The 19590-nt window shown below is 47.9% G+C and overlaps 1 protein-coding gene across 1 annotated transcript; it reads left to right on the top strand.

Annotated features, from left to right (window-relative positions):
- Positions 1 to 1689: 1689 nt before the first annotated feature.
- On the top strand, positions 1690 to 19041 carry CBLIF (cobalamin binding intrinsic factor). The gene is made up of 9 exons (XM_090034602.1): positions 1690 to 1761; positions 12151 to 12394; positions 14617 to 14760; positions 15293 to 15436; positions 15704 to 15888; positions 16061 to 16304; positions 17094 to 17229; positions 18618 to 18736; positions 18965 to 19041. Exons 1-9 carry the CDS (start codon positions 1690 to 1692, stop codon positions 19039 to 19041), a joined length of 1365 nt encoding a protein of 454 aa, XP_089890728.1.
- Positions 19042 to 19590: the final 549 nt, after the last annotated feature.

The raw sequence follows: 19590 nt of genomic DNA, 5'->3' as shown, positions 1-19590 counted from the left end.
TGTGGCCTACTGTCAGATCTAGACTACCATCTAGCCCTGTGGTGAAAAAGGCATCTAGATGTCCTAATTAAGGAACTATTTACAAGTATTGTTTACATTAAAGCCTGAGATACACTGAGCCCCCACAAAGTGCTCCCCACTCAAGCTGCGGGATAGAAATTCGCCCACTTACTATCCTTCATCACGGATGGGGATTCTGCAATCTCTCTAAGGAATATATTTCAAGTCTCATTTGTAGTTCTTCCTAATATCCAACCAACACTTCCCCTGTTCCAGTTTAAGACCATTGCAGGTTTCAAGTGTGTGTTGTAAAATCTGGAAATCCCCCCAGCCTGTTACCTTTCCACTTGTTTCCATGGGAATCAATCCACCGTGGAATGTGGGGTATAGGAAAGAGCAAGGTCTGTAGTACTGTGCCGACAGGGTAACGACTTACATTTCCAAATAGTTAAGCTGAATGTTCATGACTCATGGGAACAGAATAGGGTGTGCACGTGTCGAACCACAAACAAGGATTGACTTTTTGTAAGCACCTTCAAAACTTCCAGTCTAGCTCAACTTTTTATACTTGTCACTACAAACGTGACCTTTTTTTCTTTCTTCTCTCTTCTTTTTTCTTTCTTGCATATATCCTTCCTAGTGAATCTAACACATTTCCTGGAGCCCTTGAGCAGGTCAGGTTGAGGGATAAGAGGCCACATTCCTATAGCTGAGGTGACAGTGGGTGTGATGCAGGTGTAACCCATGAACACCCAATGCTGTGCCCATTCTCAGTTGGAAGGGATAGATGAGGCAAGGGACACTGCTGTGAGAGGGACACTGGCGATTTGACCTTGGGTCCCTCTTTCCTCTATAGAGTCAACTCCACACCAATGTTCTTAATTATTTACAGTTTATTAAATTATAATATACACATTGTTCTTAACCTATATATATATATATATATATAGGTAAATATTTCAATAAATATCAAAGAAAAACTTCCAATAAGTATCCCCAATTATACCATTCAACAACACCAAGTGTATACAGATAAATATTTACAATACGGTAAACCAAGAACCACCTCTTGGGACTGCTTGTCCAAATGAGCAACCTTTCTTGGGGGTGGCTCTCTCAACCCTGCACCCTACAGAGGCCTGGCGCAATTGGTTAGTCCTCAGGATGTCCGTGTGAGGAGGAGAAGCGAATACCCAGATGGGTGAACCAGGTACACTGGGGTCAACGGGTAGTTTGCAGAGAAACCAGAGGAAACAACGACAGAGTACAACCAGGTAGAAAAGGAAGGGGAGAATGGTATAAACAGGCAGCACACCAATGAGGTACCAATTATATAAAACTAAACCAATTCCATCACATATTGTACAACATATCCATAATTATGTTAATAATCTTACAAAATATAAGGTGCAGCTTTACACAATAATAGGCATGTCTACCCCTGGACTCCAGCTAACAAGAGTGCCTCCCCTCCTATGGGTCTAGCTGGGAGGGAACCTTTCACCCAGGGCTTCCCTCTGGGGTGGGGGGAGACTTATTTCAGAAATGCCTCCCCTGCGGAACCCGACTCTGCCACCAACTCACAGTTCTCTCTGAGGAGCCATCAACTGGGGACTCAGGGTCTTCCACTCAGTCAGGTTAGTCCTGGCACTGTCTGTCTGCTTCATGCCGAAACTTCCCCATGCCAAAATGTTCCACCAATCCAAAGTGTCCTTCTCCAAGCTGGGCCTGCTAGGCAAAAGTGGCAAGCCCGCCATACTGGTAATGTGAGGGTGGGAGGGAGAGGGGGAAGGAAGTCTTGGAGGTTGAGAAAGTTCTGTTGGCCAATGATTTAAGCAGAGAAAGTAGAAACAGCTCTGTTCCCATGTCCAGGGGTCTAGGAATAACATGAGATCTGGCAAAGTCAGGTGATAGAAGTCATGGCTGGGCTCTGGTAACTGGAATTTTTACATAACCGGCAATACCCTTACCCCAGGGATGCCAGATAACAGAGATTTTACTGTACAATATTTCTCCCCCCTCCTCACTGGAATGTATGCCACTGTGACAGGGCAATAAGTCTGCCCAGCCACAGAAGTCTAGGGGAGTGAAGGGAAACAGAGAACTTACCTTGGCAATGAGCCCAAGGAGAGAAGGGGCAGGGATACCCGGATGGAGGAGACAGAGACCCAAATGAAAACAAAAACAAAGAGCTGCGTGTGCAAAGGAAGCGAGGGGAGGTGGCTGAGAGAGATGCAGGAGGTAGCCAGAAGGATTTAAAGAGGAACGGAGCCTGGAATTAATTCCTGAAAGAAGAAGAAAGGAACCCAGAAGAAACATAGAAGCTATAAGAAAGAGACGACAGATGGCAGAGAGAAAGGAATGGAAAAAGAGTCCCAGAGACTTATTTGGGAAGCTGAAGTGAGGTTCCTGGGGACCCAAAAATGAAAGAAACAGGAGCGGATGAGAATTAACAAAGGGAAGAGAACCCCACATTTTGATATCAGTAAAAAATACAAGGTGGCACAGGGTTGCCATTTGCTTGGGACCCGTGCAGAGGAGAACAGGTCAAGCAACCAAGGAAGTGAGAGTTCCCAAAGAGAGAGGGAACTAAATATATCTAAGATGTTATTTGTCTAAGAGAGGCATAATAATTGTGCAGAAGAGTTATTTTGCTGAACCGCAGACGCAATATCTTCTTCGTCTCTAAGGACTGTGTTTATGTCCCTACCTTATTCCATCAAAGTCGTGGCAGGTGAGAAATAAAGGAAATTAACCAGTTCATATTAAAATAAGAGACTGTGATTTATTTTGCAGGCGCAGCTCGACTCTCATAGCCTCTCATAAGTGATGTAACCTAATAGGAACAAGAGATCCTCAAGCGTTATTCATACTTTTTCAAGGTTTTTCCTCTGTCTTCAGAAGCCCATCTAGGGGCAGAAAAACTGGAACTTTGCCTACACGCTTGTAATAACAGGGGTGGAGAGATTAAAAGTAAAGATGGTCCTGATTGAGTAGTGTCAGTCCTGACTGAGCAGGTCTGCTGGCTGCTGTGAGTGTAGTTAAGCTACACCCCCCAAAAAAGGATTACTTACCTGACAAAATTTACTGCTTAAATGTGAGGAAATGTAAATAGTAAATGAATGTACTGTTCTTATATGCATGTCTGGGGCAAAACCATAAATTTTGCTTTTGCAACAGAATGCTGAAAAAAAGTTTTCTTTGTTCCCTTTTAAGCTCTTCACTCCCCAGTTTGGGCTTGCAGACTAGATAAGAGGTTTTATATTCCATCCCAGTACCTGCTGGAAACTTTTCTTCTCCGTGTGTTCTTCTTTCGTGTCATTTCTCTTCCATTTTGATGTTCTCATATACGGAGAGCACTTAAGATATTAACTCACTGCTTGACACATTAGGGGTTTCATTTTGGGGTTGATCATTAATGAAGATATTGAACAAAACTGGCCCCAGAACCAACCCCTGGAGCACCCCACTTGACACTGGCTGCCAGCTAGACATTGAGCCATTGATTACTACCTATTGAGCCTGACAATCCAGCCAGCTTTCTATCCACCTTACAGTCTATTCATCCAACTCATACTTCTTCTGCTTGCTTGCATGAATTCTTTGGGAGATGGTATCAAAAGCCTTAATAAATTAAGGTATATTACATCTACTGCTTTCCCCACATCCACAGAGCCATATCTCATCATAGAATGTGATCAGGTTGGTCAGACATGACTTGCCCTTGGTGAATCCATGTTGACTATTCCTAATCACCTTCTCAAAGTGCTTAGGATTCTTTGAGGACCTGCTCCACGATTTTTCCAGGGACTGAAGTAAGACTGACTAACCTGTAGTTCCCTGGATCTTCCTTCTTCCCTTTCTTAAAGATGGGCACTATATTTGCCCTTTTCCAATCATCTAGGACCTCCCCTCAATTGCAACAAGTTTTCAAGGATAATGGTCAGCAACTCTGCAATCACATCAAGCAACTCCCTCAGCACCCCTGGATGCACTGCATCCAGCCCATGGCCTTGTACACGTCCAGCTTTTCTAAACAGTCCCTAACTTGTTCCTTTACCACTGAGGACTGCTCACCTCCTCTCCAAACTGTGCTGCCTGGTGCAGTAGTCTGGAAGCTGACCTTGCCTGTGAAGACAGAGGTAAAAAAGGCATTGAGTACTTCAGTCTGTTCATCATCATCTCCTCCCCCATTCAGTAAGGGACCCACACTTTCCCTGATCTTCCCCTTGTTGCTAACATACTTGCTCATTCCCCAGCTCCACTCAAGATGCCAGATCACAGCTGAACTGCAAGGTAGACAGAAACCGAGAGCACAGCCACAGATGCAGTGACACATCAGAATCAGAAACCCGGACAGTATGGCCAAATGGGCCTACAGGTCACAAGAAACAGGTCATCAGCAGTTGCAGGCTGATGCCTGAGACCTCCACATGCTGACAGAAGCGGCTGCGGGAACTATGGTTGCAAAAGCAGAGCAGTGATGCTGCAGTGTAGGAAGGCAATGAATGATCATTCACAGGTCAAAACTGACCCTTAAAGTCTTTCATGTGGTGTATCACCTCCCCTCCTCCTCACACCTTCAACCTTGGGAGGGGTGAGCTGGTTGCTCTTTCAGGATGCACCAGGGCTCCAGGTTAATAATGAAAACCACTGCAGAGAAGTTTAGAAACCTGAAAACACAAGCTCCCTTGTGGTCAGAAAACCCTGTGCATGTGAAAGTCTCCCTTGCTTTTGGGAAAGCTGAACAAGTTCAGCACTCAGCTGGATGTACGCAAAGGGAAGCAAACGGAGTGTGAGCAGAGGGTGACACCTGGAGGCAGCACAGAGCAATCTCTCAGGGAGAAAAAACAGCTGTCTGTGCCCCAAGTCACTGGTTCTCAGCTGTCTGGGGCTCAAGGCACCCCTTTTCGGGATCCATGCACCACTTGGAGAATGCCAATTCTTTGCTTTTGCTTGTTTTTGACAACAGAAAAATAATAGAGCAATTCTTTCATTGAAAAGAGCTCAGAAAGATCCCAAGACATCAGAGTGTTTTTGAATCTATAGATTCCCATTTGAAATCTCTAGACTGACCTTGTGAATCGTGTAGGTGTTTGCACTCCTAATAGCGCTAACATTGATGTCACCTTTAAAAGCATCTTATGATACCTCCAGGATGCCATGACACCCTGGTTGAAAATCACTACTCTAAGCAGAGCCTGGACTCTGAAACTTCACAAATGGCAAGGCTGTTAACTTAGGCCTCACAAGGCAAGCGTTTTGTTCTGGCTAGCTTAAAGCCGGTCGATACAAGGGGATTTGCTTTGAAGCAAGAATCTTCAATGGAAATGCACTGTGCTGACTGGCCCACAAAGGTGGTGACCTAACAGCTGGTTCTGCCTTCACTGTGAGACCTTATTTCCACTTGCTGGATAGATTTCCTCCAAAGCATGTGCTCAAAGCTGCAGGTGGGTAACTCCTTGGCTCTCTTGCCTAGCTCTAGGCATGACGGGATTGTTTCCATGGCAGATGGTGACATGGATGCTGGAAGCCAGATGGAAGCTGTTGCTCTACACGAGTGGGTCAGACTCAAAGTCCCATAGTCCAACTTTTCATTGTGTTGCTGAGTAGCCATCATGTTCTCCAAACTCCTAATGGATTGTTGTGTGTGGAACAGCTGTTCAACTTGCAATGCTGCTAGTTAGGCACATGGAGCAGCTTGTGTTGATACATTTGATGTACTGCTGCCAGGTGGCCATATAGCTTCACAATTTTGCTGGCAGTTTCTACAGAAGTTCCAGCTCCCACCTTCTCTTCCCTGCCTGCATTGTAGTTGGGCCTAAGAGAGAATGAGAAAAAGGACAAGGAAGGGACTGAGAATCTGTCTTTTCCTGAAACAACTGTATGCAGAGCCACTTCCAGTCTTGGGAAAAGAGTATTGAGTGCATGAGAGAGTTGTGCTGTGGATGTGGCAAGACCAGCAGTGGCTACAGAACTTCAGAAAGACAATGCACTTTCCTAGAAATTTCTGCAGAACTTATCCCGGAGCTTAGAGCGCTCTTCTCCATTCAGTAGAGCATTGCAGTCACACCAGTTGTGACTACTCAGCTGCTAACCATGAATTGATTCACACTTGGAACTGCACCAACAGCAGGGGGCCCTGCTATTTAAAAGATATTCTACACAAATGGTAAAATACGAGTGTCAGACAGGGCCAAATGAATAGTGCAAGGCTGGCCACATAGGCCAGTTCAGACCTGCAGACTGGCTTTGCATGCCAGATCTAGTGCATATCCTAGACCCGGCCCCACATGGGTGCTGCATTCAGTGGTCATCCCAGATGAAGCCAGTACAGTGCTCAGTGCATAGGGCATGCCTGCAGTCCCAGGCACTGCCTTAGAGGGGGTGCTTTAGTGGCAGTCACCAAGAAAGTCTTTTCTACAGCCCTACACCCTGGCAGTAGCAGCCATGATCTTTGGGTTCCCCAGGCAGCTAAGACAGAGGACTCTGGCCCCCTTACCTGTCCCCCAGTACATGGCACTCCCACCCCCCTCTCCAACAGGACTTTGCCCAGGGAACAAAAATTGTTAGTTACACCTCTGTTGAGTGATGCCTTAAATTATAAGTGCCCAGCTGTGTTCTACACAACATCCATGAAAGCAAGGGAGAGAGCTTCACCAAGGTCCGAACTTCCAGGACACACTGAGCAGCCATGACATACACTCCCTTCATCAGAGACAAGTGGCAGAGGACTATTATCAGGGATACTTTTGGATGTATTTTAGATATGTGCTGGATCAGGCCCTGCTGGGGTATCCTTTTTGCTACAAGGTGCTGGTTTGGCATGCTCTGCCCATCCACATCCATTCCAAACACAATGGCACATGTCTACTAGCAGCCAGAGGGCTGTATGTGATTGATCTGCAAGATTTGCTCTGCCTCCTTTTATGTCCATATCTAAGTGCAAGGCCAATCTGACCTTTTAGGCCTGCAGATCTACACTAGTCATTCTCTGTACATGGGGTTATTTATACCCACTTTGCAGATCCTTTTTTATTTTCAGTATCCACAAATTTTGCAAACAGCAGAGCCTTGGTTGATGGCTGAAAGGAAAAGAAGACATCTTCAACATTTAAGAAACATGACTTTATTGTCCTATAAATGCAAACAGAACAAAAAGTGACTTAAGTTTAAACAGTGAGAACACTGATAACTAAACAAATAGCAGAGATGTAAGTTAAGGACAAGGTACATTTATGTTGAAAGCTTGAAGTGGAAAGAAACACCGAAACCTGCCTTTCATATGGAAGGCCAGTAAGACAATTTGTGGCATGGCTGTAGTGTGGCACCAACTCCCTGTTTGGATTGGTTCAAAAGAGCCCAGCTTCTTGCCAGGTTTGAAGGAGCTGAAGCAAGGTGCCTTATTGGTGATCCCCAGCTCCCAGTAGATGAAAAGTCCCCTTCCTCCATCCCTGCCTTGCTCCTTGAGGTTATGTTGCATAGCACCACCTAAGATCACAGAGATTTTTTCTAGTAGGGGGCTGGCTAATCATGATGCAGGCCTTGCTGCATAGCTGCTGTGCTGTATTTCATTCCACATGATGCTGACTGTGTTGAGCCATAGTCTGTGGGGCCAGCAAAGGGGTTTAGGCCATGGGGTCAACAAGGGGTCAGGTACAGTAGAGCTTGGCTCTAAACTAAACACTTAATCAGGGTACTGTTTGGAGTGGTGTGAGGGTTCTGCTGAGGACAGGCATATAATTGTGTCCGCACTTCCGCAGGCAGCTCTGCCACTGGAAGTATCCCTGCTCTGTATGACAAAATGACAAAGAAGCCACCTCTTTACAAAGGCTGTGCAAAAGACAACAAGGGATGCATCACAGTTACTCCCTAAAATGTTATCTCCTGACACTGCAGGGCTGGAAGGGCAGAACCACACATTCAAGAACCAGAGAGACTGCCACACCTGCAGTGTAAGAGCCCTTTCTGTATCTACAGTCCCATTTTGTGACCCCTGCAGACATGCTCCAAGTTTGCTGCACCATTAATGCTGTTTGACAATGACTTCTGGAATCCTTGGAAGTCAACAAGTGCTTGTGCCTGGTGAAATGCCTTGCACATGATATGTTGCTCATGTGTTTGTACATTGTTGCAAGGTGGCTTTTTAGAGGACTGGGAAAAATGCTTCCATAAAGATTTTACTGATTTAAAAGTCAAACTTACTTTAATGATGAAAAGGTAGCCTATGCTTTAAATAAGAGAGCTGCTGAATGCTCAGCCCTTGATAAGCACATTTCTGTGAACACTCATTCCTTCTTGAAGCATTCAGTGTGGACCCATTGGTGGGACAGAGGTATCCTGCACTTTGGGTAGGAGGGGAAGCTGGTTAAAAAGCCGATGATGGCTGGTGCCCATTTTGTGGAAGAGCTGGGGAGGGGTCTGTGCACCTACCCTAGGGCAGTGGATTCCATTAGGCAGTGCTACGTATAGGAGTTGACTGATTCCATATCCCCTTTGCATATGTAACACTTGGTCTCCACTGAGCTCCACTTACCCACTTTTATTTGATGATACTCTTCAAATACCCAAAGGATGATTACAAAGAGGATAGAAAAAAATGCTTTTCTGTGGCTGTTGGGGACAGGACTAGGAGGAATGGCCTCAAGATGCAGCAGAGGAAATTTAGGCTGGAGATTAGGAGGAACTTTCTGGCTATGAGGGTGGTCAAGCCCTGGAACAAGCTACCCAGAGAAGTTCTGGACTCTTCATCCCCGGAAGTCAGCAAGACCAAGGTAGAGAGACAGTTGACTGGTATGGTTCATCAGAGGCAATCCTGTCTTGAGCGGGGGCTGGACTAGATGACTTTATGAGATCTCTTCCAGCCCTACATTCCTGTGATCCTACCCCTTCCCAGAAAAAGGACATATCTCAGCTTGGCTGATGTGAATAGCAGTAACAGCCTGTGTTCCCCTTCTATCAGCCCTAGAAAATTATCTTTTTTCCTCCAGCGGCATGTGCTAAACTCTGTGAGCCTCACAGCAGAAACACCCTTGTTGCCTGGCTCAGGGTCTGAGGGATGCCCAGGGTACTACCAAAATTTCAAAACAGCCCAATGTATATCAAGGTGTCTACTGCTTGGGGCCAATTACAACAGTAAAATAAGGAAAAACTGTCCTGTTGGACTCAGTTTCCCCACTGCTGCCACAAAACTGCTAGTCTCTGGCTTTAAAGGCTACAGAAACTCCAGGAGAAGTGGGGTCTTGTATAGCACTTAGGTCTAGTTGGTCTTGGAGTACATATGGCCTTGCTGATCAATTCTTTTATATCATGTCCTCATGCACCCATCTAGGTTTCTTAGTTTCTTAAGATTTTGATAGAAGAACTGCAACAGAATAGAAGAAAGTGGGCTTTAAGGCCTATATATAGGTTCCCCTTGCTTTATGCAGTTCTGTACATGTGGATTCGCTCTTATATGATGACCCTTTTTACACTCAAAATTTGATATATGCAAGGTAAATCTGTAGAGGAAGGGGCAGAGGGAGGGGCATGGCACAGCCCAGCAGCTGCAGGCAGATGTGGTCGGCCGCTCCCAGGGCTTCAGCAGGGAGCAAAGTGGAAGGAACTGCCAGTGGGTGCAGGATGCGGGGGTGAGGGGGGAGCTCTTGCTATGATGCACACTTCAGGAGGGCTGTGGGGCTGTGCCAAGTTCTTCCCAGGGGGCATGTGCCCCCGGATCTGCGCATGGGACAAGGGCAGGCTGCTGCTGTGGAGTGGGGCTGGCGGTGGCACTGGGCTTTTCCCAGTGAGGGGCTGGGCCACGCTGTGCATGGGGTGGGTAGTGCTGAGAGCAGTAGGTTGGCAGGCTATGGTGAATTTTGGAGTGGCTGCAGCCCCCCTCCCAGCGCCACTGCTGCCCACCCTGAGTGGAGTGCAGCCCATCCCCTCTATCAAGAAAAGCCCGGTGTCACTGCCAGGTCCAGCCTGCAGTAGTAGCCTGCCCTCATCCCGCACGCAGATCTGGGGGCACATGCCCGCCCAGAAAGAGCCCAGCACAGCCCCCCAGCCCACAGCTCTCATGGGGTGTGCGGAGCAGCTCTTGCTGTTCTCCCTACTCGCGTCCCGCACCCACTGACAGTTCCCTCTGCTTTGCACTCTGCTGCAGCCCCAGGAGTGACTGACGCCACCTGCCTACAGCCACTGGGCTGCGCTGTGCCCTTTCCCCCACCCCTTCCCTAGCCTCAGCCCTGGCCCCACTCCCTCCCTCACTGCCATGGGAACATATTTCTATTTCTTACCTTATAAACTGGGTTCCCCTTATGCAAATTCAAGTTATGCACAGCTTTCTGGGAATACATGTGCAGCATAACATGAAGGAAACCTATAGTCATCATTTTGATCACCTCCCACAATCTTCTTACGGAAACAGGCCAGAAAAACTGCACCTAGAATAGAGCATAATTGAATCAGGAAACAAGTGCTGCATGGAGAAGGCCTCCACCCCCCACAAAGGGAAGCTTCTCTTCAAGGGGAGGGGTAGTCAGGCCGGTTCTGCCTGCTGAGCCTCCCAGGGAGATTTTAAAGCATGGTTCATAATGGCAAAAAAACTGGGTGAGCATGGACCTAAATTTTCCCACTGAGGCAGCACCTCAGCCTCTCCCAGTGGCAACACATCGAGGGTGCACAGGAGTGCATCCTCTGACTAGCTGTGTTCACTGCTTAAGCAATGGGCGGGGGGGGCAGGTGAGAGCGCCAGTTGGTGAGATTGGCCACAGGGGACACCCCCCCAGTCACTGGTGGGGCATATGCCCCCCCTGACTAAGGTGGTACCAGTTGCCCATGGCCTCTCCCCACGCCGTCTTAGTCACACCATTGTGTTCATGAGAATGTCTTGGTGCTGGGTACTTGCTCTCCAAAGAATGAGCTGCAGTAGTGTTCTGATACCTTGTCCCCCTTTGCTAGCAGTGTCCTTGACACCCTTCTGCTCCCAACTCCTGGGTATGTTCTCAGCCTCACCTTGCAACACCCTTGAGAGTCCATGTTGTTGGCAAGCGACATAAGCAAATAAGGTTGAATAGTATCAGAACTGGAGGAGAAAGATATGGAGGGGGATGGGAGTTGTGCTGGAGAATGCATATAAAGGATGATGCCAAAGGCACTGTGTCATGCACAGGCTGCTGAGGTTCTCTGGGACTCAAAAGTCCTGTCCTGTCAGGAACTGTGAGCCCCAAAAAGAAGGCAGAATGTTACCCTGGGTTCTTGGCATTCTTGGGGTGCTCTGCATAGTGACCACTGCTGCCCCCAGCAAACTACCGAACTGCTGTGAGTATTGGGCCTTCTGAAGGCACATCTACACCATACCAGACTATGCTAGGGAGCACCACCTTGAACCTTCCCCCATCCCACCCTGCCCTGCCCATAGTCTGAAGTGGTATGGGCACACACCTCAGAATCCCTAGGATTGCGGTACGGAAGGCTGACAGCCATCAAGGCATACTTGTGCAATGTGGCCTTCTCCTTCCCCTGCCAACCCCTTAGCAGCACTGGAAGCAAGATGTTCCAGCATGACTTATGAGGAAAGAGTAGTGGAACTGGGCTTATTTAGTCTAGAGAAGAGGAGACTGAGAGGAGACTTCATAGAAGAGGCGTTCAAAAGAGGATGGAGCCAGGCTGTTCTGACAGAACAAGGAGCAATGGTCTCAAGTTGCAGCCAGGGAAGTTTAGGTTAGGTATTAAGAAGAATTTTCTCACTAGGAGGGTACTAAAGCACTGGAACAGGTCACCCATAGAGGTGGTAGAAGCTCCATCCTTGGGGGTTTTCAAAACCTGACTGGACAAAGCTTTGGCTGGGATGATATAGTTGGGGCTCATCCTGCTTTGAGTAGGGGGTTGGACTACATGACCTCTTGAGGTCCCTTCCAACCCTAACTTTCTATGATTCTATAAGGACATTAACTGAGACAGGGCATCCAAGGTAGTTCAGCATTACTCTAGAGGCCCACTTGCTTCTGTCCTCTCCTTCCTGACAGAGCACAGATAAGGAAATCAGCAGAGGTGGCATGGCATCTCAAGGGCTTCCATGGCTGGTGACTGTCCCCAGTCCCTAAAGGAAGCAAATCCCTGAGGGGTGATTTCCTCAAGGGGAACCCTGATGCCTTATCCCATCGTTAGGTGAAGCTCTGGGGATGCTTATATGTATTGAAATATGTCTGTTCCTCTCTGTTTCCAGCCGTCCCTGCCAACAAGCAGTACCTGGTCAATGACCTGCAGCACCAGATGGAGAACTCTGTCAAGCCACTGAGCCTGCCAAACCCCAGCATCCTCATTGCTATGAACCTTGCTGGTAATGCGGACATCCAAGTGCGCAAGAAGCTGATCCAGCAGATAAAGAATGAGTCTGTTGGAAAAGTGGCAGGTAGGAGGCTCAGTGCTAGAGTTTCCTCTCTAGGCATGTGATCCAAAGTCCATTGAGGATAATGTTTGCATTGTTTCCAAAGGTCTTGAGAGCCAGGTTATCTGCATGGGCCTTATCACCCTTCCCCAGCAGTACTGCTCACCAGCCAGATGTTCTACTTATAGATGTGGAACCACTGTATGCTTGTGTCCTGCCCTTTGGCTACGTTGTATAACTACAGCTGGCTCCTTGAGAAAAACACCTGATGACCCATTTTCACCATGTAATCAATAATGAAAGTGATGCTTCCTAGTTATTACAGAGGAGAATGTCCCTTCATATGGCAGTACTTTGCTGAGTTTGGAGACGGTTATAGAATCATAGAAAATTAGGGTTGGACGGGATCTCAGGAAGACATCTAGTCCAACTTGCTGCTCAAAGCAGAATCATCTCCAACTATAGCCAAGGCTTTGTCTACCTGGGTCTTAAACATTTCTAAGGATAGAGATAGCACAACCTCTCTAGGTAACCTGGCCAGTGCTTTACTATCCTCCAAGCAAGAAAGATTTTCCTAATATCTAACTTAGACTTCCCTTATAATAATACTCTGCCTGAACACCCACTCTTCACCTACCCACCTCCACTTGTTAAGAGTATGTTATATTTCCACAGTCAAGTGCTGAAAAGCTAGGCAATAACCCAATAAAGATTTTATATGGAACCTCATCTCTGCCCTTTTGCATGGCTGTCACATGAGGAGAAAGCCACATACCTGATCCTAAGGTGAAAATCTTTGTATATTAAGAGTAGCTGGAGGCAAAAGGGAGGAGGGAGAGACAGGGTGTCTATACACATGGTCCAGGGTGGAGGCATTATAGTTAGGAGCAGCTCCTGGACAGCAACTCTAACTAAAACACTGCAGCATCACATGTATTCAGCAGTCCACATTTCAAAGTGTTTGAAGGGGTGCTTTAACTAAAGTTCATTCAACGTTCGAGCTTTAGTTAAAACACCCCTGCCACCATTTTGAAACTTGGGCACTGAATAATTAGAATGCTCCTGCAGACTTCATTAATCAAATCTGCTCCGACGTGTTCAAATTAGAACACATCAGAGCATGTGTATAGGCACCCTTAGCTATAGCATTTTCTGCTCTAAAGCTTTTTTTCAGTCAAAACTGAGATCTGTTTATCCAGCTATCTCCTGAAAACAGCTCTTTATAACTCACCCTAGTTATGCCCTACAACAGGTTAGCAAAGGGTATGCCAAATCCAGTGAGGACAGAAAGGCAGGGAGTCTGCAAGCTCTTTGAGTGCCTATACATGTGCTCTGATGTGTTCTAATTAAAATGCTCCAGCATACCTTGCTGTCATGTGTATTAAGTGAACCGCATTTCAAAATGACCATGGGGGTGCTTTAACTAAAACTCATCAAATAAGCTTTAGTTTAAGTGCCCCAGTACCCATTTAGAAATGCAGAATGCTCAATACATGTGACACTACAGCATTTTAATTAGAGTGGACGTCTGGAAGCCACTCTAATTAAAATGCTCCCCCCCTCCCCGCCCTGAACACGTGTACAGACACTCTTTGGGGCACCAGCTGTCTCTTACTACACATTTGGGCAGCACCAAGCACCATGGGGCCATGGTCTCAGCAAAGGACACTAAGCAGTATCAAGCCAGAAATAATAACAGATAAATTTGCATTTTAAGAAGAGTGTTGTTAAGAGTTGAAATATGGATCTCAACCTGTTGTTAACAGCCTCTCTCCCCGAAAAGCCACATGACACCCTTCACATGCACTTGCAAGCAGTACTTCATTTTTACATCCCAGGGGCCATTCTGTCTCAACAGAAAAAACAGCAAGTCCCAACCATTCTTCTTAGTACAGTACTAGGAACCTGGTTGTGGCAACTCACTGCATGGAAATCCTCTCTCTTCTAGGATTCATGTGAATATAGCAAAGACATAAGCCTACAGCAGGGGTGGGCAAAATGCAGCCCATGGATGCAGCCTGCCGGGCCATTCTATCCGGCCCATGGGGCCCCTAAACAATTTAGAAAATTAATAGTTATCTGCCCCTAGCTGTCTGTCATGCGGCCCTCGGTGGCCTGCCAAAACTCAGTAAGTGGCCCTCCACCCAAAATAATTGCCCACCCCGGCCTACAGGTTGCCAATTATCCCTACATAACAAATGGTTGGCCTTTTCTCTCTTTTCTGCTGACATCCTTGTCTCTTGCAGAAATGACCTCTGGCAGTGTGGCCCTTTATGTCCTTGCTCTCATGTCATCTTGTGTGAACCCCAATGACATCAAAATTCAGGGGAAAACCATCAACTTGACCAAGTACTTGGAGAAGAAAACACATGAGGAGGTGGCCTGCTATGGTAAGTGATTGTTACAGACCAGGCTGTGGATGGTCTGGTCTAGTGGTTAAGCCACCAAAGCAGGGTCAGAAACCAATGCATAGGCCAAAACATAGGCCCAGTCTAGGGTCAGGAAGCAGATAGCAGGTTACCAAGTCCAGGGGCAGGGTCTGAATTGCAAGCTAAGTCAAAGTTCAGGAGTCAGAGGCCAAATGACCAAACCCAAGAGAAAATCCAGAAGACAAAGTTCAGGAGCAGAGTCAGGAAGCCAGGAGTACTGGATGCTCAGGTTAGTACAGTGCAACCCCTGCCCCCAGTCTCAACCAAGAAGTCAGTAGATGTCTTGCTCTGTCTCCACACGGGGCCTGGCAGTGGTGAAAGGTACTTGCATAATACTGACAGCCCAAATGTCACACAGCAAAGGCAGGACCAAGCAACCTCCTCTCAGTCAAACCTGGTCACTGGGCCTCCCCCACCTGGCCCTTCAGGGAGGAGAAGGCAAGAGAGTCTCTGTGCTCCAGTGTGTGCTGATACGTGCTGTGGTGCTTTCCAGAGGAGAACGGCTACCCCAAGACCACGTACTACCAGCTGGGTCTGGATGTCCTGGCTCTGTGCCTGAAGGGAGAAAGGAATAGCAAGACGGCAGCTATAATCCTGGCTAGGGAAGCGGTGCAAAATATCATCAACCTTTCCGTGGGTAAAAAAGCTGCTGCTCTGCATATCAGCCCTTCCTTCCCCCCCACCTCCTTCCTTGAGCCCTCCCTTCCTACTCCATAAGCTTAGGCGCTGAGTCTGCTCCTCACTAGCGCCTACTTTACCTCCTGAACACCCAAAACCCTCTTCCCCACTCACTGTTCATGCTGCATGAAGTCATGCTCCCCAGAACACAGGGTGGCTCCCAGCCTCATTCTCGCGTGCCATCCATGTTGGTCATTGCGATGACAGGGCGGGATGGGGTTTACAGATACCAAGTCCATGGCAGCTCTGGCACTGAGATGTGTGTACAATGAGATGAGCAAGCATCCGCAGAATACGGACCTGCTACTAATTGTGGAGGGGCTGGAAAACCTCGCAAAGGATATTCTCCGCGCCCAGCAGCAAGGCCATGGTATCATCGGAAATATCTATAGCGTTGGCTTGGCGATGCAGGTAAGCTCTTCCCACCATCTTCAAAGGGAAGTATTTCAAAATAGGTTGCCATAGCTACCAGAAACAGAGGTTGTAGGACTGAGTGTTGGGTAACTGTACAAAGACACTCAGGTCTGTTCTCCTGCTACGCCCCATTCCTCTAAACAAGGCCTCTCACTCCTTTACTTTCCAGGCGCTCAGTGTCACCCCTGAGTTCTTTTCCCCAATGGTATGGAACTGCACAGAAACCCTCACCAAAGTGCTGACCCAGGTCTCCAGTGGGGCTTTTAGGAACCCCATGGCTGCCTCCCAGATCCTCCCATTCTTTGTGGGCAAAACTTATTTGGATGTGACCAAAATCAACTGTCTCTCAGACAGCGAGCAGCAGGAGACGACTAGAATACCTCCAGTGACATCCACCATGAGCAGCATGGCAGGTACTGTCCTTGGGTAGCCAACAGGCTCCTGCCTCCTGCTATTCTTGCCTGCAAATATAGTCCACACAGCTGAGTCCAAGTCCAAGCAGCTGCTAGGCAGTTCTGGCATGGTCCAAGGACTGCACCAGGAGGTACGTCAGAAACCAGGGTGAGCACGTTGCACTCTTTGCTGGGCTGGGGAGATATTGGTGGACATGTGGTCTCCCTCTCACCCCGTCTCCCTACTACCATTTCCATACTGCCTCTAGCCTTGGAGCCATATTGCTACCTGTCGTAATGCCCTAGTGCTCGCTTTCTCACTTGCCATGGCAAACTCTTCTGAAACATTCCATTGCTGATTGTTGCAGCAGCCTCTTTGGAATGGTTCTGGTTGCCAGCTCTACCCAGTCCAAAGTGCACCACCCCACCAGCACATCAAAAGGGTAATTACTCACTGAGGCAAGTCCCTTTCCCTGTATCCCAATGGTGTATGGCCACACCCTTCCTCTGCTAGGAGGTCATTGTCCCTCTTACCCACTTTTAAGATTTGCCCCCAAAATGCCAGGGCAAAACCTGCCTACTCTGAGCACAGCTTTATCCACTCACACACTGCTACTGCTGTTTATGGGAATAGGCCAAGGCAAGTGGCATCTGCAACAGGGCTCTGACAGAGCCTGTAGTATTATCCTTTTTCCGGCATGGAAGGGCCAGGGCAGCACAAGTGCAGCAGACACAAAAAAGCCTGCTGGACGCACTTTCTGTCCATGGGTTGGGTTCACCTATCTCTTCCTTCCCCCTCTCCTTGCTCAGTTACAGTGAACTACACCATTATCAACAAGCTAAGAGGGCAACCCTTCTGGAATTCCACCTTGGTGCAAGTGCCTAAAGGCTCTGTGCTGCTCGATGTCCTGAAAGCAGCTCGGGATAAAAATGCAGTGGTATTCAGGTGAGAAGCAGAACTGGGACCATCAAAAATGCAGGCTCACATTTACTGCTCTGCCAGGGTAGCTCTCCTGATACCACATCTGTCCTACTTCTGACCAAGCTAGGGGCTCCACTGCAGAAACATGACCTACCCACTCAGTTCTGCTCCTCTTACTATATCTCAGAAATGTAAAGTGGTGAGAGTGACACTGGGCAGTGGCACAGCTAAGGTGGGGTGACCAGGGCAGCAGCCCTAGGCACTTGCTTTGGGGTGGGGCAGAAAAACAATAGCTGCTATTGCAGTATACAGTTGCATCAACAGCATTGACAGCTGGAAGTTGCCAGTGCCCTTGCCTATTGCCTCTGCCCTGGTGCCTAGCTGCCCTGTTATGTCTCTGGCACCGGGCACACACCAATAAGTATAGCTGGGCCTGAACTTGGTGCCAGGTCTTCACCAAATAGTAGCTACATTTCCTTTCTTTTATCAGCATTTGGCCAGTACAAAGCAGAGGCAAATGGGCAAGGCACATTCTCAGAGTGGTGGCCCCTAGCATAGTCAGAGGCAGCATAGGTATGACCAGGGTGGTATACTGCTCCGAGGGCTATGGGGCCCAGAGCCAGCCTTGAACAGCTTCCAGACAGTGGTGAATTTACTGGGAAACAAGCCCCAATGAAAGGGGACGCCCACCACTGACACTGCCACCGGGGGGGATTCGGCCCCCGGCCAGAGAGACAGAGGTACCTCCCATGTTTTGGGCCTCTTCAGCCGTTCCGGACAGAAATTCTGGCCACCGCTCCTCCCCCATGGCTTGTGTGCTGCGCTAATTCACCCACAGACATGCCATGGGGCAGAGGTGGGGCCCTGCACCCTGCTTGGAGCATCCCGGGGGAGTAGGGGGGTACAAGTGTAGGCATTGGCTCCTGGGCCTCAGGAGCCAATGGTACAGCACTGCCCAAACATGAAGTTGTGCACAGGGCCCCACTAACCTTAAATCCCTCACTTCTTCCAGACCCAGCCCAGAAAGGGGTCAGGTATTCTGCATGAAGGCATGGGAGATGGGCTCATGAGACAGGAAGGAAGAGGGAGGGATGGAGAGAAACAGCTGGGAACTTAACCCAGCATGAACAGAGAAACTGCTTTTGAGCCTAAGTTTATACATCTGAAGAACAAAACTACCTGGAAAGAAATGTGAGTGTGGCTGTTGATCTGTCCTGGCAAGCATGGGTGAATCCCCCCCAAATGTGGCGGATAGAAGCAACAGCTAACCTGAAGCCAGGGCAGCTAAAAAGGCGCTAGGATGCTCAATCTCTCTCCCAAAGCCTGTTTCCCTCTGTTTTCCCTTGCCTGTCTCTGCTCTCCTTCACATGCAGCCCAGTGTTTTTTTCTGACTCCTATGACCATTATTGCAGTTTTAAATTGGAAGAGACCTCCTGGGGCCTGATGGTAATCTCTATCCATGGCCTTGCTGCCAGCTCCAGAGACAAGACCTACTGGGAGTTCTTCAGTGGTGAAACGCCTCTGGATCAAGGTGTGGTGTAATGGGGAAGTTGGGGCCGTGATGAACTGGGGCCAGGCAAGATGGTTTTCATTGTTCACCTCACTTGTCCTCAGAGTTGTGATGGCTCAGGTAGATTCCTCACCACCAGCTGCATGTGCATGCCTGAGGATGCTTTGTAAGAAGGCAGAAGCTATGAGAAGTTCAGTCTTTGCAGCCCCATTCACCCGTTATCCCCCCACCCTCCCCTATTTGTTCCAGGCGTTGCAAGTTACGAGCTAAAGGGCAATGAAAGCATCAAAGCTGTTTTCAGCACATATGGAGAAAAAGAGGAGTAGCTGGAGTGGGACCTGCCTCCTGTCATCCTCTATCAGCACACGTAAGACAGATCCCTCCAGGTTGAAGAGAAGCAGCAGGACAGGCTGCAGTTGTGTTTGAAACATGCTGAACCATGTAGAGTTGTGAATGCAGGAAGCTAGAGGACAGAAAAAGAGTTTTTGGGGTATCCTAATCACAGAGTGTTTATTCCAATCATATCTGCAATGGCAGAGTGTCAATAAAGTTCTCCATTTCTAAAGTCCCTAAGCCGTGATAGAATTTATCCCTACTAAGGCCTGGCAGGCCTTTCTTACATAGGGGCTTCTGAATCAGCCCAAGCTAAGATACTGATAAAGTGTCTTCCATCTAAAGAAGCTCCAGGATAGATAATAATCTACCAGATGAGTATCAGTAAATTCTTATACATCTAAAGGGGATCCTAGAACAGCACAGTCACTGAAGTTAACAAACAACAACTACAACTGTTCTTATTATCTAAATTTAGATTTATATTGTGCCCTTATCCAAAAAAGGCTCAGAATGTCTTACAATAAATGACAACAACTCAT

The sequence above is a fragment of the Crocodylus siamensis genome, chromosome 2 (genome assembly GCF_052110815.1).
Source record: "Crocodylus siamensis isolate JL-2025a chromosome 2, ASM5211081v1, whole genome shotgun sequence".
Taxonomy (NCBI): Eukaryota; Metazoa; Chordata; order Crocodylia; family Crocodylidae; genus Crocodylus; species Crocodylus siamensis.
This window is presented reverse-complemented; position numbering and strand designations above follow the sequence as displayed.

Coding starts and splice junctions, on each gene's coding strand:
- CBLIF (XM_090034602.1), top strand. CDS start 1,690: ATGTTCCACCAATCCAAAGTGTCCTTCTCCAAGCTGGGCCTGCTAGGC. Junction 12,395..14,616: donor GTCTGTTGGAAAAGTGGCAG/GTAGGAGGCTCA, acceptor TGTCTCTTGCAG/AAATGACCTCTGGCAGTGTG. Junction 18,737..18,964: donor TGAAACGCCTCTGGATCAAG/GTGTGGTGTAAT, acceptor TATTTGTTCCAG/GCGTTGCAAGTTACGAGCTA.